Consider the following 21,224-nt stretch of genomic DNA (forward strand, 5'->3'; position numbering starts at 1 on the left):
CCAGTTCCTGTGTTCTATTCCAACCAGTTCCTGTGTTCTAAGTTCCAACCAGTTCCTGTGTTCTAAGTTCAATCACATCAAATCACGCGTACACATATTTAGCAGATGTTAAGTATGCTTGTGTTCCTAGCTCCAACAGTGCGGTAGTATCTAACAATTCATAACAATACACACAAATCTAAAATTTAAATAATGTAATTAAGAAAAAATAGAAATATTAGGACAAGCAATGTCGGAGTGGCATTGACTAGAATACACTAGAATACAATATATACATATTAAATTAGTATAACAGTATGTAAACATTTAAGTGACCAGTGATTCCATGTATATGTACATAGTGCAGCAGCCTCTAAGGTGCAGGGTTGAGCAACTGGGTTGTAGCCGGCTAGTGACTAAATTCAGAGCAGGGTACTTGGTGGAGGCCGGGCTAGTGATGGCTATTTAAAAGTGTGATGGCCTTGAGATAGAAGCTGGTTTTCAGTCTCTCGGTCCCAGCTTTGATGCACCTGTCCTGAGCTCTACTTCTGGATGATAGCGGGGTGAACAGGCTGTGGCTCGGGTGGTTGATGTCCTTGATGATCTTTTTGGCCTTCCTGGGATATCGGGGGCTGTAGGTGTCCTGGAGGGCAGGCAGTGTTTCCGCCAGTAATGCGTTGGGCAGACCGCACCACCCTCTGGAGAGCCCTGCAGTTACGGGCGGTGCAGTTGTCATACCAGGCGGTGATACAGCCCGACAGGATGCTCTCAATGCATCTGTAACAGTTTGTGAGAGTCTTAGGGGTCAAATAGAATTTCTTCAGCCTCCTGAGGTTGAAGAGGCACTATTGCACCTTCTTTACCATACTGTCTGTGTGGTTGGACCATTTCACATTGTCAGCGATGTGTACGCAGATGAACTTGAAGATTTTCCCTTTCTCCATTGTGGTCCCGTCGATGTGGATAGGGGTGTGCTCCCTCTGCAGTTTCCTGAAGTCCAGGATCAGATCCTTCATTTTGTTGACGTTGAGGGAGAAGATTATTTTCCCGGCACTACTCCACCAGGGTCCTCACCTCCTCCCTGTAGGCCGTCTAGTCATTGTTGGTAATTAGGCTTACTACTGTTGTGTCGTCTGCAAACTTGATGATTGAGTTGGAGGCGTGCATTGCCACGCAGTCATGAGTGAACAGGGAGTACAGGAGGGGGCTGAGCACACACCCTTGTGGGCCCCTGTATTGATGATCAGCGAAGTGGTATTGTTTCCTACCTTCACCACTTGGGGGGCGGCCCGTCAGGAAGTCCAGGACCCAGTTACACAGGGTGGGGTTCAGACCCAGGGCTCTGAGCTTGATAATGAGCTTGGAGGGTATTACTTAATAGTGTTGAAGGCTGAGCTGTAGTCAATGAACAGCATTCTTACATAGGTATTCCTCTTGTCCAGATGGGATAGGCCAGTATACAGTGCGATGGCGATTGCAGCATCTGTGGATCTATTGGGGTGGTATGCAAATTGAAGTGGGTCTAGGGTGTCAGGTAAGGTGGAGTGGATATGATCCTTAACTAGCCTCTCAAAGCACTTCATGATAACAGAAGTGAGTGCTACGGCCAATAGTAATTTAGTTCAGTTACCTTCTTGGGAACAGGAACAACGGTGGACATCTTGAAGCAAGTGGGGACAGCAGACTGGGATAGGGAAAGATTTAATATGTCCGAAACACTCCAGTTACTTAGTCTGCGTATGCTCTGAAGACGCGGCTGGGGATGTAGTCTGGGCCGGCAGCCTTGCGAAGGTTAATACGCTTAAATGTCTAACTCATGTCGGCCATCGAGAACGAGAGCCCACAGTCCTTGAGAGCAGGCCACGTCGGTGGTTATCCTCAAAGGGGGCGAAGGTGTTTAGCTTGTCCGGGAGCAAGACAGTATCCACGGTGTGGCTGGTTTGTAATCCGTGATTGTCTGGAGTCCCTGCCACATACAGTTGAAGTCGGAAGTTTACATAAACCTTAACCAAATACATTTAAACTCAGTTATTCGCAATTCCTGACATTTAATCCTAGTAGATCTTTCCTGTCTTGGGTCAGTTAGGATCACCACTTTATTTTACAAATGTGAAATGTCAGAATAATGGTAGAGAGAATTATTTTTTTCAGCTTTTATTTCTTTCATCACATTCCCAGTGGGTTAGACTCACTGGGAATACACTCAATTAGTATTTGGTAGCATTGTCTTCAAAATGTTTAACTTGGGTCAAACGTTTCGGGTAGCCATCCACGAGCTTCCCACAATAAGTTGGGTGAATTTTGGCCCATTCCTCCTGACAGAGCTGGTGTAACTGAGTCAGGTTTGTTGGCCTCTTTGCTCGCAAATGCTTTTTCAGTTTTTCCCACACATTTTCTATAGGATTGAAGTCAGGGCTTTGTGATGGCCACTCCAATGCCTTGACTTTGTTGTCCTTAAGCCATTTTGCCACAACTTTGGAAGTCTGCTTGGGGTCATTGTCCATTTGGAAGACCCATTTGTGACCAAGCTTTAAAGTTCGTGACTGATGTCTTGAGATGTTGCTTCAATATATCCACATAATTTTCCTGCCTCATGATGCCATCTATTTTGTGAAGTGCACCAGTGCCTCCTGCAGCAAAGCACCCCACAACATGATTCTGCCATTGGGATGGTGTTCTTCGGCTTGCAAGTCTCCCCCTTTTTCCTCCAAACATAATGATGGTAATTATGGCCAAACAGTTCTATTTTTGTTTCATCAGACCAGAGGACATTTCTCCAAAATGTACGATCTTTGTCCCCATGTGCAGTTGCAAACCGTAGTCTGGCTTTTTTATGGCGGTTTTGGAGCAGTGGCTTCTTCCTTGCTGAGCGGCCTTTCGGGTTATGTCGATATAGGACTCATTTTACTGTGGATATAGATACTTTTGTACCTGTTTCCTCCAGCATCTTCACAAGGTCCTTTGCAGTTGTTCTGGGATTGATTTGCACTTTTTGCACCAACGCACATTAATCTCTAGGAGACAAAATACGTCTCCTTCCTGAGGGTATGACGTCTGCTTGGTCCCATGGTGTTAATACTTGCATACTATTGTTTGTACAGATGAACGTGGTACCTTCAGGCATTTGAAGATTGCTCCCAAGGATGAACCAGACTTATGGAGGTCTACAATTTCTTTTCTGAGGTCTTGGCTGATTTCTTTTGACTTTCACATGATGTCAAGCAAAGAGGCACTGAGTTTGAAGGTAGGCCTTGAAATACATCCACAGGTACACCTCCAATTGACTCTAATTATGTCAATTAGCCTATCAGAAGCTTCTAAAGCCATGACATAATTTTCTGGAATTGTCCAAGCTGTTTAAAGGCACTGTCAACTTAGTGTATGTAAACTTCTGACCCACTGGAATTGTGATACAGTAAATTATAAGTGAAATAATCTGTCTGTAAAGAATTGTTGGAAAAATGACTTGTCATGCACAAAGTAGATGTCCTAACCGACTTGCTAAAACTATAGTTTGTTAACAAGAAATTTGTGGAGTGGTTGAAAAACGAGTTTTAATGACTCCAACCTAAGCGTATGTAAACTTCCGACTTCAACTTTACATCTTGTGTCTGAGCCGTTGAATTGCGACTCCACTGTCTCTGTACTGACATGTTGCCTGTTTGATTGCCTTACAGAGGGCATAACTGCACTGTTTGTATTCAACCATATTCCCAGTCACCTTGCCTTGGTTAAATGCGGTAGTTCACGCTTTCAATTTTGTGCAAATGCTGCCATTTTTCTACGGTTTTTGGTTTGGGTAGGTTTTAATAGTCTCAGTGGGAAAAACATCCCCTCTACAGTTCCTGATGAAAACAGTCACCTTGTCAGTGTATACGTCAATGTTATTTTTAGAGGCAACTTATCCCAGTCCGCGTGATCAAAACAATCTTGAAGCATGGATTCTGATTGGTCAGACTAGCATTGAAGAGACCTTAGCATGGATACTTCCTGTTTGAGTTTCTGCCTATAGGAAGCAGAATGGAGTCATGATATGATTTGCTGAAGGGAGGGGAGGACCTTGTAGTCATCGTGAAAGGGAGAGTAACAGTGGCCGAGAGTTTTTGAAGGGAGATTACTGCAGGTAATGCATTGATAAAACTTTGGTAGCGTTTTCCTCAAATTTGATTTGTTAAAGTCCCCAGCTACAATAAATATGACCTCAGGATATGTGGTTTCCAGTTTGCACAAAGTCCAGTGTAGTTCCTTGAGGGCACGGATATACACGGATGTAACTATAACCGAAAATAGTTCTCTTTAGAGGTAATACAGTCGGCATTTGATTGTGAGACATGCTAGGTCTGGTGAGCCAAAGGACTTGAGTTCCTGTACGTTATCACAATTACACCATGAGTAGTTAATCATTAAACATACACCTCAGCCTTTCTTCTTCCAGAGAGTTCTTTGTTTGGAGCACCAGGTAGTCTAGTGGTTAGAGTGTTGGACTAGTAACCGAAAGGTTGCAAGATCATAATACCTGAGCATATGGTATTTCTATGTATGGTATTTCTTTCGAAACATTGGTGCGGCTGGCTTCCGGGTTAAGCGTGCGTTGTGTCAAGAAGCACTGCGGCTGGGCGGCTCTCGACCTTTGCCTCTCCCGCGTCAGTACGTGAGTTGCAGCAATGGGACAAGACTGTAACTACCAATTGGATTTGATGAAAAAAGGGGTGAAAATAAAATGTTAAAAAAGTCAAATCGAATAAAAATGTCTGGACAGTTCTATAACATGCCTTTTACAAACGATATACAGATGAGGTTGTACAAAAAGTAAATTCATCCTTTAATTCCTTACGGATTGGTGGGTCCCTTCCACGGGACGGTTGAGCTAATGTAGGCTAATGCGATTAGCATGAGGTTGAAAGTAAGAAGAACATTTCACAGGACATAGACATATCTGATATTTGCAGAAAGCTTAAATTCTTGTTCATCTTACTGAACTGTCCAATTTACAGTTGCTATTACAGTGAAAGAATACCATCCTATTGTTTGAGGAGAGTGCACAGTTTTGAAAATGAAAAAGGTATTAATAAACAAATTAGGCACATTTGGGCAGTCTCGATACAACATTTTGAACATAAATGCAATGGTTCATTGGATCAGTCTAAAACGTTGCACATACACTGCTCCCATCTAGTGGCCAACATCTAAATTGGAATAATACATTAAGACCTTTTTCTTGCATTTCAAAGATGATGGTACAAAAAATGGTTTTAAAAACAGTTGTTTTTTTCTTTGTATTATCTTTTCCCAGATCCAATGTGTTATATTCTCCTACATTCCTTTCACATTTCCACACACTTCAAAGTGTTTCCTTTCAAATGGTACCAAGAATGTGCATACCCTTGATTCAGGGCCAGAGCTACAGGCAGTTAGATTTAGGTATGTCATTTTAGGCAAAAATTGAAAAAAAGGGGCCGGTCATTTTAAGGTTTTAAGGTCATTTTCTTGAGTCTGTAGAGGCTCTAATTCATTCACCTGACTTCTTCAGTCTTGCCTATGACCTTTTGCAGCAGTATGGACCTGTTATTGTCCCAGATCTTAAGGTGAACATGATGCAACATACTCTCAGGCTTTAGGGTAACCTTTGGCTAGATTACTACATCATAAAACAAGCCCAAAAAAGACATGACTCCTTTGCTAACAACATATTAAGCCAGGTCCTCTCCTGACAGTGTGACCATTTTATAAGATTAGAATTATGATTAGCACGTCCATTGAACTTCCTCCTCTTTACTGGAGACCATCCTCACTCACGTGTCAATAAATAGCTCAATAGGTTATAATGTGGTTGTTAAATCCCAAATTAAATTCCAACTCACTGGCAACCTTGAGTTTTACTACATTAACCTCTCTGGCACCTGCAGACAATCACCTCACAAACTACTACATAAGGGCACCACAGAGGCAAAGAGCTGACTCTCACAACTTATTAAAGGCACAATTGCTAAGATCCACTTCTCGCATAGTAGTGCCAAATCAAAGAAGAGAAATATGCATCTTGATTGGCTTGCATCTACAGTAATTAGAATAGCGTACACCATCTTATCCAAACCAGATGTATTAGTACATCATCAAGTCAACGCTGTGTTTGGTCTGTCACAGAGACCATTCCTTTCACTCCAAGACATGATACAAAATGATTAATTTTAAGAAGCATAAGCATGATTTCTTTGCAGACAAAAGTAGCCCCAACTGTTTCCTTACCAATCTTTTTATCAATACTCCCATGTTTGTATTGGCACCATCCATAACGTCAAACAAGACAGATCAGCTAACAGACGAGAAAATACACTCACTAGTTTCAGTCTGATGCATCATTTCTTGAAGGAACTACAATTTAAGGGAACATTAAATAACAAGCATCTGCAAACAGTACATGTATTATAATAATAATAATCATAATAATAATAATAATAAATGCCATTTTGCAAATGCTTTTATCCAAAGCGACTTCCAGTCATACATCTTACATAAAGGTGGTCCCGGAATTCAAACCCACTATCCTGGTGTTGCAAGAGCTCTACCAACTGAGCTACAGAGGACCACGAGTTAGCTGTCATAAGTAATTAAGCTGGGATGAATATCCCCTCCCCTCGCAGGGGTTGCCATTTCAGCCAAAAACAAATAGGCAATCCCTTGCTTGGCAGGCACTCTGAGAACGAGGAGGCTTGTTGCAGAATCACTGGCATTCCTAAAAGGATTTATTAGCTTGTAGACCTGTGAGGCTGCACTCGAATATCAGACTGGGAAGAAGCACGGCTGGAGAGGATCACAACTGAGCCTGCTGAGAGGTAAGTCCATCGTCCATCTCATCCTTAGCAGCAAGGCTTAAACGGAGGTGTTAACTGTGGCGACTTGGCTATAGTCTTTATCACAACAGCTCCCTGTGCTGTGGCTGAAAAGGGACTTAAGTCATTTTCTGCCCTTCAATAGGACCTGTAATGTATTATGGCATATCAAAGAAGTTGTCCTACTCTGAAAGTCTGCTCATTCATATTGCATTCTATTTTACATTACTTAAAGAGCCCTGTAGAATAAAACGTGCAAGTATTACGTTAATGTATATATGTTTTTGTGTAATTGCTGTTGAATATAAAAATCTCAGACAGTATAAGATTTTTTTAAATATATATTTCATAGCTTCCTAAGTTGTATGAATGCTCACGAAGAGAAAAAAACATGTTCATTTAATGACATTAAAGTTAATAATTAATTCATAGTAAGGAATTGCTCTGCAGGGTTTAATTGTCATGTCATGAGATTTTGCAGTCACAAGGAGAGGAGTCACTCTCAATTTATTTTAAGAGTATGATCATACAGTATAGTTTACATAGTTGACCGCATTATATAATTTGTGGATATTCTAATGCTTATGAATATTAATACGAGAGCGTACAAGGTAATTACAATCCAATACAGGATAAATTGATCCATTAAGCTATTTGAGTGAGCAGTATTACTGGCTGCTATTGGCAAACATTTGATTGTCAATTGGTAAAACATGATTAACTTTACATCCCTCAACCCCCAGACCCAATCATGCTGAATGTCTACAGTATGCTGCCCTCAAGGCTTATTATACATCATTTATAACATAAGTCGTCATAGACTGGTGTTGGAAAAATGCAACACTGGTGCTTGCTGTTGTCCTGGGATATACAAAATGGATTGTTATTTTATTTGAAATGCACAAGGTCCTCTACTCTGACAACGAATCCACAGATAACAGGGTAAAACGAGTTTGTTTCCAGTAATCTCTCCTCCTTCAGTCTTCTTCTTCTTTGTTGGACTTCATATGGCGGTTGGCAACCAACTTTAAGGTGCATTACCACTACCAACTGCCCTGGAGTCTGGACCTCAATTAATCACCCATGTGGGTATATGCTCCTAAAAACCAGGGAAGAGATTGGAGAGGCTGGACTTGCAGATCGTCAAGCATTACAAATAGAACCAAAGTTCTATTTTAGCGCATGGCTACGCAAACGCTCGTTGACGCACACGAGCAGTGTGGGTGCAATGATTGAATAAAGTATGTATACATGTATTTTTTGCAATGCTTGCACACGCGACACGGGCAGTGTGGTCAGCTTGTTAGATATAAAATTTCACGACTAAGACCTCCTCAGCAAAAATGTTACAATTACAGATTTCTTGATTTATCTTTCTTTTTTCTTTCTTTTTTCGCTTTTCCTAGCCGAGTTCTGCTAACAGTATATATATATATATATATATATATATATAATACTTTTTTGATTTTATATTTTTATATATATTTTTTTATTATTATGTTTTTAAAATACATTTTCAGGATGGAAAAATGATTTCAGTGTAAACTTAAATGACTTAAAACCAGGTATAAAGTATATAGAAAAGATAATGAACCTAAATATTTTTGGGGAATCTTTGACAACTAGCTATAAGTCAAATAAAAGCTATACAGCCAGGGAGAAATGAAAATTCCATAAACAATGAATTTAGAACTATTGGTTTTGTTGTTATGTTTGAGCTAAATAACACAGAATTACTCATGGCAAATACTCAGGAAATTAATTTTAAAAGTGCCACATTTTCTCTCAGCTCCATGGCAAAATATGAAGAATTGGAGGAAAATTGCTTTAAAACGGCAAAAATGTATCTCAGCTACATGGAGAAATGTAGCTGATGATTTGCAGTAAATTGGTTTAAAAATGCTACATTTTCTCTACACCGCCATGATGGAGCCCTCTAAAATGTGCCCTAAAAGTCAGCCGCGCTGACGGACCGACCATGCCCATTACCACTCCTCCCTGCCAATCCCACCACCTAAGCCCAATTTTGATCAGAACCCCTGAAGTTTTGCCCTTTCCAGGCTTTTTGAACCTGACCATGACCCACCTTAAGTTATTTCAATAATGGCTAGGTCATTAAACACTGCACTCCGGGCATTAAGAACAGTATTCCAGCCCTGGTCACATAAGCAGGTGGCTGCGTTAACATTAAGGTGCACTGTGAGCCACATGGTCCCATAAAAACCGACCCCTGCTGTGGTGTGGAGGCTGGCATTAAGTGTCCTGTCAGTCACTGGCCAAGTGGCTCATTTTCAACTGCCTGAGCGCCAAGAGAGGGGCAGCTTTGAAAAACTGCTAATTCACACTATGTTCCCAAGATTAACACTTTATTTAGAAGACACCAACCAACTGGTAATGGGATTACTATTTTTGTCAACTCTGTTAAGTGGTGTTGGGACCCATGTGTGGTTATTTTAGTAGTGTCAGAATGACGGGAGTGAAATATGGGGTAAACCAAATCCTAAAACTACATAACGGACAGTAATATTGCTTTACTTTTAATGATGGCCTTGGAATCTAAAATTGTTTATATTTTAATTAAGAACTTTCAGAGAGAAATGACTGAATATTGTATTTTGAGCAGGTTTTAGTTGGGCTTACTCATCACACAGGTCAAATGTGATTTATGGCATATCATGACATTTGTGATAGGATGATCATAGTTTTACGTGGCATGTGATGTATCATATGACGATGTACTGTAACATGCTCTTCTTCAAAAGGCCTCGACTAGGGAACCCTAGAATATCATACATATGTATAACAAGCCGTGTTGAATTTCCTCAGATATTAAATCAAAATCTTACCGTATCTTTATAGAGTCAGTTTTGAACTCAGTTTTCCTGACTCCATGTGACAGACCCACCATTCGGCCAAGTTTAACATTACCTACATTGTTATGCAATAAAAGTATCACTAATAGTTTGAAATCCCAAACCATTTTCAATATTCAAATAAACATGAAAATAAACCACAAGTTGACTGTAAAACAAACTAACAATTAGGCTTGCGTGATTCAAATGTTGTTTCTTGTCCACCAATCCTGAAACCTCTAATATTTCAACTTTGAGTGGTATCCTTTTCCATGGTTGTTTATAACCTATCCTAACTACAGTAGCCTACTGGTTACAAACCAACACACTTGCTATATTTAAATATTTCAAAGCCTTCTATTTATGACAGTTCCAGCATGGCCTGTGCGCTTCCTTTTTTCCAACCAAAGATTTAATTGAGACCTCAACAAGTGCAGGGACACCTCAAACCACGTCAACATCACATTCCTTGAGCAAACATATTGCCCCTCAATCTAGAGGCTGCCAGCCAAAGGAGGAATAAGATTCTACCATTGGGGAACACTTAAGATGTGAGGGAGAAACTGTTAGGTAGAGTTTCCTACAGAAAGCCACCTGGTTTGGTACCACCAGGAGCAGACGCTCCCAGCCTTCTCTCCAGTGCCCCTTTTTTAACATTTGAAAAATGTCACACTTTTATTATTGTTTATTGAGATAGCCTATATTAAATACAACACTATATTAATGCAACACCAGCTCGATTGGGGCGGGGGGGGGGGGGGGGGGGGGGGCGGGGGGGGGGGGGGGGGGGGGTGAAAACCTATAAGAGGGTGGCTTTCTTAGAGCAGGGTTTGAGAGTCCTGTTTTGCATAAATACTGTTTAACTTCAATTAAACGCAGCCTCAAATAGCCTCCTGTCCCGTTTAATAGCCGGGGATTCACACACATTTCAGCAAGTAAATGTCTGGTTCAAATTAACACAGGGTCTAAATGAATTGTTTATTGGCACACACTCTCCATGGTGCTGAACTGTGAAACCCGGGGTGTATGGTAGGCAGCTTAGTCTTTGCAAGTCTGATCTGAGATGTATTTTTTATTATACATTTTATACTGTTAATATTGGCCACAATAAACAGTGTGGTAGTCTTTTCAACATTTAATTGTGCAAAAGCTGTGTGCATTAAGGAAATAGACGCATGGCTCAAATAGATCCTGTTTCTAATAAGCGCCGGTTGTGATTTCCGATTGAAGCAAATAAATGCCAGGGCTATTAATTTAAGTTTTCTGTAAAAGCACTTGATGTGAACCCCTTTATATCCATTAGACATCAGAGCCATTAAATGCAGCCTCCAGTCTATCTATTTTGGTATAGCAATACATTCAGCTGTCTTGGAGTAGCAAACCATCTGGGTAATAAAAGCATCCAGGAGGGTGCTCTTAGTGACATCTACTGCACATATAACCAATGACATTTTGTATATACTCACTGTAGGAAAATAATTCTCAATATGAGGAAATCAGACCATTTCTAAAATGGACAATCCTATACTGTAACAGTACAGTATGTCTTTAGAGATATTACACTGGGTACACAAGCATTACACATTGTAGATGGTCCATTTGGAAAACTATTCGCACCATGAATTCTCTATAGTTCTCCTACAGTACGTCTTTAAAAGTCCTCCACTGGGTACACAAGCATTATACATTACCCTTCAATTTTGAGTCACTACACTCAATTAATACCTTGGTTCAGTGTTTCCCAACGCTAGTCCTCTAGTACCCCCAACAGTACACATTTCTATTGTAACCCTGGACAAGCCCTCAATGAGTTGAAGGACGTGTGGTTGTCCCGGGCTACAATGAAACTGTGTACTGTTGAGGGTACTGGAAGACCAGGGTTGGGAAGCAATGCCTTGGTTGATCGGCAGAAAAAGGAAGACTTTTAGCAAGCAGTAAAGATTTACCGCAGCCTGAAAAGCAGTCCCAGATGGTCACGTTTCATGTTCTCACCACACGTGCAGCTTAAAAAACCTTAGATGTTAAATCAATGTCAATGGCAAGTCACAACATGTAAATCATTGCTCAATCTGATGAGTCAAAATAAAAGAGAAATGTAGAAAGAATAAAACAAAATACCATTCCTAATGGTCTCCCACAGGATCATGGGACAGAAATAACATGGAAATCAAGAGACAGGGATCATATGTACTGTACTCATTAACTCCCTTAGGTCTTGTGACACCATATTACTTTCAATGCTCAATCCAAAAATAGAATAACCTGTTTCTCTATCTATTAAAGCTGAAGACATTCTGCTGAGTCTACCCAGCAACCAAACTTCCAAGATGTGGAAAAAGAAATCAAAGCTCACGGACCAGACGGCCACTGGCCAAGGTATGTAGATAGTGTTATTCCCCACTTTCTCTGCAGGTGAAGGTCATACCAGATTAATGGACGCCAGAAAACACCGTCAACAAACATCTTCAATCAAGAGTATATAGTGTCTGTTGCTTTACTTGTAGACATTAGCTTAATAATAACATCATCATATAACCACCATCATCCTCATCATCTTACTACATTTGTGTGCTACTACCAGTCAATTCTTTCAGTTCCCTGTCTGCAGTAGAAAGTTAATCTGATTCAAAAGGGAATGAAGTAGACGACCCACAACAGAATGACAGCATCAAAGGGATATTGAAGATAACGAAATGACAACAAGATTACTGAACACAGATCACTGCACCATGCAGCGCAGTAACTTTCATCCATTGAAGAAACACATCAGACCGAAAAGCCTAAATCACATCACGTAGCTCCTGTCGGCCATTAAGCCTCTAAGCGACAACAGTGAATTATATTATAGTACAAGACTACAATTGGTTGTCAACTGTGGGAGGACATAATCAAGGGAACACGTCAATGAAAGGGAACAACACGATTATCTGACACCGTAATACCGGAAATATGGAGCAGAAGCCCTTTCGGGAAAACTAGAAACCCTTCACTCAAATCTGACATCAGAGAAAACATAACACCGTCCTGAATGTATAGAACGGGGCCTGAACTGTAGAGAGGAATCTCCAAATGAATTACAGTGACGGGCACAAATCAATATCAACATCAAGCAAGAAATATGGCATCCAATGCCTAGAACGTGCATTTATTATGTAGCCTATGTTAATGTGCTCTTTAACGGACCTTCATGAAGCATCCTCTATTGTTCATTGTCATTAACTGTATTCCATTTGGATGCAGTCTTTTTAGTGTTGTATTTCCTTTTTTTGCCTCTTTTGTTGTTATGTGTATTGTAAAGATACAATGCAGTTCGAATGTCTTAATTTCCTAATACTGAGTGTCAGTCCAGTCCATTTGCTATTTTAACAACACCCTACTGATATCTGGATCTATGTGCTCTTTGTATCTATGTGCTTCACAATAGCATGTCCAGTCTCAGACGAGTTTGACGAAGGTAGGCGGGGGGAAATAACGCGTCTGTTCCCTCTCACTGTCGAGACATGGAGGATGAAAATGCAATGGGTTTGTTATGTACAACAATGTACAGTTTTACGTACGGGGATCTGTTCTACTGCATATCTGATCTGATCTACGCTGTCACTTACACAATGTGTAAGCATGGATCCTCGAGGAGAAGAAATTAACAGTTAAATATGATTCAAAAAATGTTAACAAGGAATATTCTAACATCTAATATGTTAGGATATACATACTGTGTTAAGCATGGTCGTGGTTGAGTAATTGGACCGAGATCAATAAAACCACAAGCCAGTTTTAAAGAGAATGAAATGAAAGATTGCAGATAGGACAGTTGCGTTGCAGATTGCATCAATGCAAGAACAACAAGCAACAATTACCTGACACACTATAACAGACATTATGGAGAAAGACTATGAAACCCTTCACTCAAGGGAGATAATGTAGAGGACATAACACCGCCTGGCCAATGATACATTCTCTCATAGAGGACATAACACCGCCTGGCCAATGGTACATTCTCTCATAGAGGACATAACACTGCCTGGTCAATGGTACATTCTCTCATAGAGGACATAACACTGCCTGGTCAATGGTACATTCTCAGTAGTAGAAAACATGTATGGAACATGGTCCAATACATGGGAGATACATCTTCAAATCAGTTACAGTTATGGGTAAAAGACAAAACCAACATCAACACAACAAACATCACAAGATGCCCATGACGATCAGCATATGTTGGGAAGTCATCTGTGTTCAATCTCAAACGGATTACTGAAACATGTAATGGAGTTGATTGCAGTCTTTGGACGTTTGTTTTACATTTCCTGTTTTTTTTTGTGTGTATATTGCAAAGTGTGTCACAATATCAATGTCTTTTCTAATACTCAAGTCTTAAGCCTCAGTCCAGTCCATTTGGCATTTTTAACAGTACCCTGCTCACATGTGTCCTGTATGTGCTTTCCCAACTTTACATGAGCAGGTCCTGTCTCAGACGTCTTCGAAAAAGAAGGAGGTAGGCAAGGGGAACTCTCAAGGCTTGTTCCCCTCACGGTCACTTCTGAGGCATGAAGAATTCACCTAATATGCAATGGGTTTGTTCTGTTCGATGGCGTACGGTTTTACGTATGTGGATATGCTTTATCGCATATCTGTTGTCACAATTGTATGTACAAGCATGGATGCTCGTGGAGAAGAAATTATCCCAAAATTATTCAATACATTATAACATTAAACATTCTAATAGGTATCTTATATGTTCGGTTTGATGACGTATGGGTTTATGTATGTGAATGTGTTCTAAGATCATCGAAACATGATTCAATTAATGATAACGTGGAATATTTTAATATGTATAGTACCAGTCAAAAGTTTGGACTCACCTACTCATTCAAGGGTTTTTCTTTATTTTTCTATTTTCTACTTTGTAAATTAATATTGAAGACATCAAAACTTTGAAATAACACAAAGGGAATCATGTAGTAAGCAAAAAAGTGTTAAACAAATCTAAATATATTTGAGATTCTTCAAAGTAGCCACCCTTTGCCTTGATGACAGCTTTGCATTCTCTCAACCAGCAGTCTTGAAGGAGTTCCCACATATGCTGAGCACTTGTTGGCTGCTTTCCCTTCACTCTGCGGTCCAACTCATTCCAAACCATCTCAATAGCATTGAGGTTAGGTAATTGTGGAGGCCAAGTCATCTGATGCAGCACTCAATCACTCCCCTTCTTGTTCAAATAGCCCTTACACAGCCTGTAGGTGTGTTGGGTCATTGTCCTGTTGAAAAACAAATGATAGTCCCACTAAGCGCAAACCAGATGGGATGGCGTATTGCTGCAGAATGCTGTGGTAGCCGTGCTGGTTAAGTGTACCTTGAATTCAAAATAAATCACAGACAGTGTCACCAGCAAAGCATCCCCACACCATCACACTTCCTCCTCCGTGCTTCATGGTGGGAACCACACATGCGGAGATCATCCGTTCACCCACTCTGCGTCTCACAAAGACACAGCGGTTGGATCTAAAAATCTCAAATTAGGACTCATCAGACCAAAGGACAGATTTCCACCGGTCTAATGTCCATTCTGGTTTTTCTTGGACCAAGCAAGTCTCTTCTTATTATTGGTGTCCTTTAGTGGTGGTTTCTTTGCAGCAATTCAACCATGAAGGCCTGATTCATATAGTCTCCTCTGAACAGCTGATGATGAGATGTGTCTGTTACTTGAAGTCTGTGAAGCAGTTATATGGGCTGCACTCTGAGGTGCAGTTAACTCTAATGTTTATCTTTGCTTATTTGAGCTGTTCTGCCATAATATGGACTTGGTCTTTTTCCAACTAGGGCTATCTTCTGTATTCCCCCCATACCTTGTCACAACAAAACCTATTGGCTCAAACACACTAAGAAGGAAAGAAATTCCCCAAATTAACTTTTAACAAGGCACACCTGTTAATTGAAATGCATTCCAGGTGACTACCTCATGAAGCTGGTTGAGAGAATGCCAAGAGTGTGCAAAGCTGTCATCAAGGCAAAGGATGGCTACTTTGAAGAATCTGAAATATAAAATATATTTAGATTTGTAAAAAAAAAATGGTTACTACATGATGTGTTATTTCATAGTTTTGATGTCTTCAATATTATTCTACAATGTATAAAGTAGTAAAAATGAAGAAAAACGAAGAAAAACCCTTGACTAAGTAGGTTTGTCCAAACGTTTTGACTGGTACTGTATGTTAGAATGTTCATATTGTTTTATAAAGCATGGTTGTTTCGGTTGAATACTATTTGGCTATACATTAATAAAACCACACAACGGATGTAAAGGCAGTGGGATTAATGATCGATCATGTGAAATGAGCATATCATTGTAATGATGATGATGGTCATGTCAAAGGAGAATTACTTCTCAATTAACTCACCTGGTTAAATAGAGATTGCATAAATAAACAAATTAATATAAATGTTGATTACTGTTAAGTTGCTAATAAATCAATAATTTCCTGTTACCAGTTGGGATCAAGAAGAGATCAAAAGTCCCTGGAGTTATGATCACACAGTATGTGGAGAAAATACCAGATGGGAAAAGCCACCCTGACTTCACCCGCAAGCCTATCGCGTTGACCATTCAGGAGGGTAAGCATGAAAGTCCGTTCATCCTTATTTCCACCACCATGTGGTTCAAACTCCACATCAGCCATCTTTCTCTATCACCACCTGCAGTGCAGAAATAATATTGAATCAAACCCTACTCTAACACCACGACGATAAATGGTAGAGAGCGTGCCCGTTCACAGCTTTTTAGGCAAAGGTTGCGCACCTCTCATTATTTTAGTTTCAATTTTTTTTTTGTTATTAACATTTATGTAGATTCAAATTATAATGTGTAATGAGGGAATTATTGGCCGTTGTGTTATCACTTTCAAATTGTAAAATAGTTTTTGTCACATGCGCCAAATACAGCAGGTGTAGACCTTATAGTGAAATGCTTAGTTACAAGCCCTTAACCAACAATGCAGTTCAATAAATGAGGTTAAGAAAATTTTAACAAAATAAAACATTTAAAAATGTACACAATAAAATAACAATAATGAGGTTATATACAGGGGGTACCAGTATCGAGTCAATGTGTGGGGGTACAGGTTAGTCGAGGTAATTTTTACATGTAGGTAGGGGTAAAGTGACTATGCATAAATAATAAACAGGGAGTAGCAGCAATGTAAATAGTCTGTGTGGCCATTTGATTAATTGTTCAGCAGTCATGGTTTGGGGGTAGAAGCTGTTAAAGAGCCTATTGGCCCTAGACTGGGTGCTCCCGTACCACTTGCCATGCTGTTTATGATGTACTGGGCCATACGCACTACCCTCTGTAGAGCCTTACGGTCGGATGACGAGTAGTGCCATACAAGGTGGTGATGCAACCAGTCAGGATGCTCTCGAAGGTGTAGCTGTAGAACTTTTTGATCCATGCCAAATATTTTCAGTCTCCTGAGGGGGAAAAGGTGTTGTCGTGCCCTCTTCACGACTGTCTTGCTGTGTTTGGCCCTTAATAGTTTGTTGGTGATGTCGACACCAGGGAACTTGAAACTCTCGAACCGCTCCACTTCAGCCTCGTTGATGTTAATGAGTGCTTGTTCGGCCCGGCCTTTTCCTGTAGCCCACGATCAACTCCTTTGTGTTGCTCACATTGAGGGAGAGGTTGTCGTCCTTGCACCACACTGCCAGGTCTCTGACCTCCTCCTTATAGACTGTCTCGTCATTGTCGGTGATCTGTTGTGTCGTCAGTAATCTTAATGATGGTGTTGGAGTCATGTTTGGCCGTGCAGTGGTAGGTGAACAGGGAGTACAGGAGAGGACTAAGCACGCACCCATGAGGGGCCCCGGTGTTGACGATCAGCCTTTCAGATGTGTTGTTGCCTACCCTTACCACCTGGGTGCGGCCCGTCAGAAAGGATCAAGTTAGTGAAGAGCTTTGTGGGCACTATGGTGTTGAACGCTGAGCTGTAGTCAATGAACGGTATTCTCACAGAGGTGTTCCTTTTGTCAAGGTTGGAAAAGGCAGTGTGGAGTGGGAATGAGATTGCGTCATCTGTGGATCTGTTGGGGCGGTATGCAAATTGGAGTGGGTCTAGGGTTTCCGGGATGATGGTATTGGTGAGCCATGACCAGCCTTTCAAAGCACTTCATGGCTATCAATGTGAGTGCTACGGGCGGTAATAATTTCATCAGGTTACCTTCATTTTCTTGGGCATAGGGACTATGGTGGTCTGCTTGAAACTTGAAACATGTAGGTATTACAGACTCAGTCAGGGAGAGGTTAAAAAGAAGATACGTCCTTGTAATCCGTCTGGCCCCGCGGCTTTGTGAATGTTGACCTGTTTAAAAATCTTGCTCAAATCGTCCATGGAGAGCGTGATCACACAGTTGTCCGGAACAGCTGATGCTCTCATGCATGCTTCAGTGTTGCTTGCCTCGAAGAGGCATTTAGCTTGTCTGGTAGTCTCGTGTCACTGAGCAGCTCGCGGCTGGGTTTCCCTTTGTAGTCCGTAATAGTTTGCTACCCCTGCCACATCTAACGAGCATCAGAGCCGGTGTAGTAGGATTCAATCTTAGTACTGTATTGACACTTTGCCTGTTTTGAAATTATAGGCTACCTGTTTTAGGTGTTAATGGTTTTTGGGCAGTCATTTTGAAGACGCCTATGTCCCTCTGATGGGAGTCAACATGTTTCTTGCTACAGAGCTCTGCCAGGTATAAGAGAGTATGTGTGTGTTTGCGTTTGTATCCTACTTACGTCGAGTCATTATAGTATCGTCCAAGTAAGATTATTGTTTTCCACCAAGTATTTTTGTGAAAATATGTAGGCTACATGTATACAGTTAATAACCAACATTTCCAGTTGCAGCTCTATTTGTGCGTGGCCCCTCTCAAGACGTCTTGAATAATTCAAATGAATTAACTTGAATAAACTACGCTGCCTTTGTACTAAATTGCTTCCTATTTGCACTTAACTTTCTTGTTCATCAGGTAAATTCGCCTTCTTCAAAGCCCTGGTTATTGGAGATCCAGAACCAACCGTGACATGGGGCAGAAATAATGGAGATGTGTCAGATACATCAAAATATGTGACAAAATATGACCCTGCAACACGTGATCACTTATTTGAGGCAAGTAAGAACAGCAACCACATTATATGGATGCACAATAATGTGAAAATACAGTGTAAAAACATTTATGAAATATGAAATCAATCACTCATTTTGTTCAAATAATGATTGGATGCAGGCTAGAGCTCTTTAATGGACTTCATATCAAGAACTGTGTTTGTTTTTTCAACAGATGGCCAATGTAAAACCAGAACAAGCAGACACCTACAAATGCTTTGCAGCTAATGAGTTTGGAAGAGCAGTGGTCACAGTGGTCCTCAATGTTATTGAAGGTAAGAGGCCAGATGAAAATGTTTTCTGTGGAAAGAGGGGTAGTGTTAATTTGAGGTTAGCACTTTTTTCACATTATTTCTAACCAAAAATCAAATAAGAATAAATGTATTGATTAAACAAAGTCCGGACATAATTATGCCAATGTATGTACTTGTTCAAGTCTTTACAATAGACTAGCTCAAAATATAATCTTTCTATATTTTAGTTGGGTTCAAGAAAGCACAAGCGGACTCACAGGTGCAACCAGAGGCAGCTGTTGCAGATTTTAAATCTGTATTGAAGAGAAAAAGGTATTGCCATGGTTTTATTTATATTTCAGTAACAACTGTGTATGCTTTATTTTAACTTTTATTAACTGTAAACATAAGCATTGACGACATTTTTTGTTGTTGTCATACTAGTAAAATTCAGCCCAAAATGGAAAAGAAAGAAGATGGAGAAATAGATCCCAAATTTTGGGAACTCTTGATAAGTGCTGACAAGAAAGACTATGAGAGCCTCATGTTGGAGTTTGGAGTCACTGACTTCCGCTTTATGCTGAAGACACTGAATGAGATTAAGAAGGAAAGAGAGGAAGAGCAAGCACAGGTCTGCCTGTTATAATGCCATTGTTATTCACAGTAAACCTATCAATATCACAAGCTTATATTCCTGAGATCATAGAGAGTTCAGGGGGCTGAGTAAATTTGGATACTAAAGTAGTGGTCATTTTTTCATTTGTATACACATTTCATCCATACAATGTCGTTTCTCCGTATAATTCATTGTTTTTTTCATGTTTACTTTTATTCAGTTCATTGAAAACCTAGCTAACTTGAAACCTATTGAAGTTGGACCCGATGGCTGTGCAACCTTTTCAATAGACATGGATCTCATTGAACAAAGCAGCAGGATCTTCCTCTACAAGGTTAGACTCATGGACAGTGGAAGAAGGTTGTACATACAGATGTAGGATCTTAATTTCATTTTTAGTCAATCTATCTACATAACTTGTGTGAATCTATCAATGTAAATTGCTACCATAGTTCATTTTCTGTTGCTACCAATGACGTAGTTGTAACGCACGTTGTTGTAAGAATGGTCGGACCAAGATGCAGCGTGGGGTAGGTTAATCATATTTATTAATGATAACCAGCAACAAAACAAGAATGCGAAACCAACGGAACGACAGCCTTGTAGGGCTCAACGGCAACAATACAAAAAACAAGATCCCACCAACAACAGGTGGGAAAAGACTGCCTAAATATGATCCCCGATTAGAGAAAACGATAGACAGCGGCCTCTGATTGGGAACCATACCAGGCCAACATAGAAATACGAAAAACTAGAACACCCACCCTAGTCACACCCTGACCTAACCAACATAGAGAATAAAAAGGCTCTCTAAGGTCAGGGTGTGACAGTAGTATGCAACGTGAGTTTCTATCGTTCATGTGAACTGACTTAAAGTTGCAGTAAAATCCACAGTAAAAGACTTGGCAAAGACAGTACAGTTCTGTTGCTGATGACAGTTGTTCATTCCACTGTGTTTTCCCAATTCTCCCCACAGGATGGAGTGATGATTCCATACAGCAAGGAGTTGGGAGATACAATCAAACACAGCCTAAAGATAGTGGGCCGAAAGTATCAGTTCAGCATAAGGGATCTGTTTCCTGATGATGCTGGGCTCTACCAGGTGGATGTTGAGGACGTAAATGTATTCTCCACCGATTTTAAGAGTAAGTTCAGAAATACACTCTTAGATAAAAGGGTTCTTTGGCTGGCCCCATAGGAGAACTCCTTTTTTGTAGAAACCTCTATAGGAAGGGTTCTACATCAAACCCAAAAGGGTTCTACCTGGAACCAAAAAGGGTTCTTCAAAGGGTTGTCCTATTCCGACAGCCAAAGGACCCTATATGGTTCTAGATATAGTGCCGATTTTAGCATGTAAATCTTGTTGGGGCAAACCAAAAAACAAAATTTGGGATGCGTGCCAGCAAATACATTACACAACACAACACTAAGCAATACTGTAATTGCACTATAATGGTGACAAACAGTGTCCACAAACTGTTAGGGCCATAATAAAGTCCCAACAGCAGTCCCAACACCTTACCACTACTACACCTGGCCATCAGCGGAGCCTTGTCTGGCAGTGAAACAGTTCA

The 21,224-nt window shown here is 40.5% G+C and overlaps 1 protein-coding gene across 9 annotated transcripts in view; it reads left to right on the top strand.

The window, feature by feature from the left end:
- The first annotated feature begins 6,619 nt into the window (after positions 1 to 6,619).
- The window catches only part of igfn1.4 (immunoglobulin like and fibronectin type III domain containing 1, tandem duplicate 4), a 33,467-nt gene continuing 18,862 nt past the window's right edge, over positions 6,620 to 21,224 (top strand). For 6 of the 9 annotated variants that reach the window (XM_029774453.1, XM_029774457.1, XM_029774455.1 and 3 more), the window contains exons 1-10: positions 6,620 to 6,812; positions 11,945 to 12,037; positions 14,124 to 14,156; positions 16,151 to 16,273; positions 18,665 to 18,804; positions 18,977 to 19,076; positions 19,283 to 19,367; positions 19,479 to 19,665; positions 19,871 to 19,984; positions 20,627 to 20,795. In XM_029774453.1, the coding sequence (XP_029630313.1) occupies positions 11,989 to 12,037; positions 14,124 to 14,156; positions 16,151 to 16,273; positions 18,665 to 18,804; positions 18,977 to 19,076; positions 19,283 to 19,367; positions 19,479 to 19,665; positions 19,871 to 19,984; positions 20,627 to 20,795 (1,000 nt within the window). In that variant the 5' untranslated portion in view covers positions 6,620 to 6,812; positions 11,945 to 11,988. Of the gene's footprint in view, positions 6,813 to 11,944; positions 12,038 to 14,123; positions 14,157 to 16,150; positions 16,274 to 18,664; positions 18,805 to 18,976; positions 19,077 to 19,282; positions 19,368 to 19,476; positions 19,666 to 19,870; positions 19,985 to 20,626; positions 20,796 to 21,224 lie in introns of those variants that run through there. The other 3 variants (XM_029774454.1, XM_029774460.1, XM_029774462.1) reach the window with 2 other exon arrangements.

This window comes from Salmo trutta, chromosome 14 (genome assembly GCF_901001165.1).
Source record: "Salmo trutta chromosome 14, fSalTru1.1, whole genome shotgun sequence".
Lineage (NCBI taxonomy): Eukaryota > Metazoa > Chordata > Actinopteri > Salmoniformes > Salmonidae > Salmo > Salmo trutta.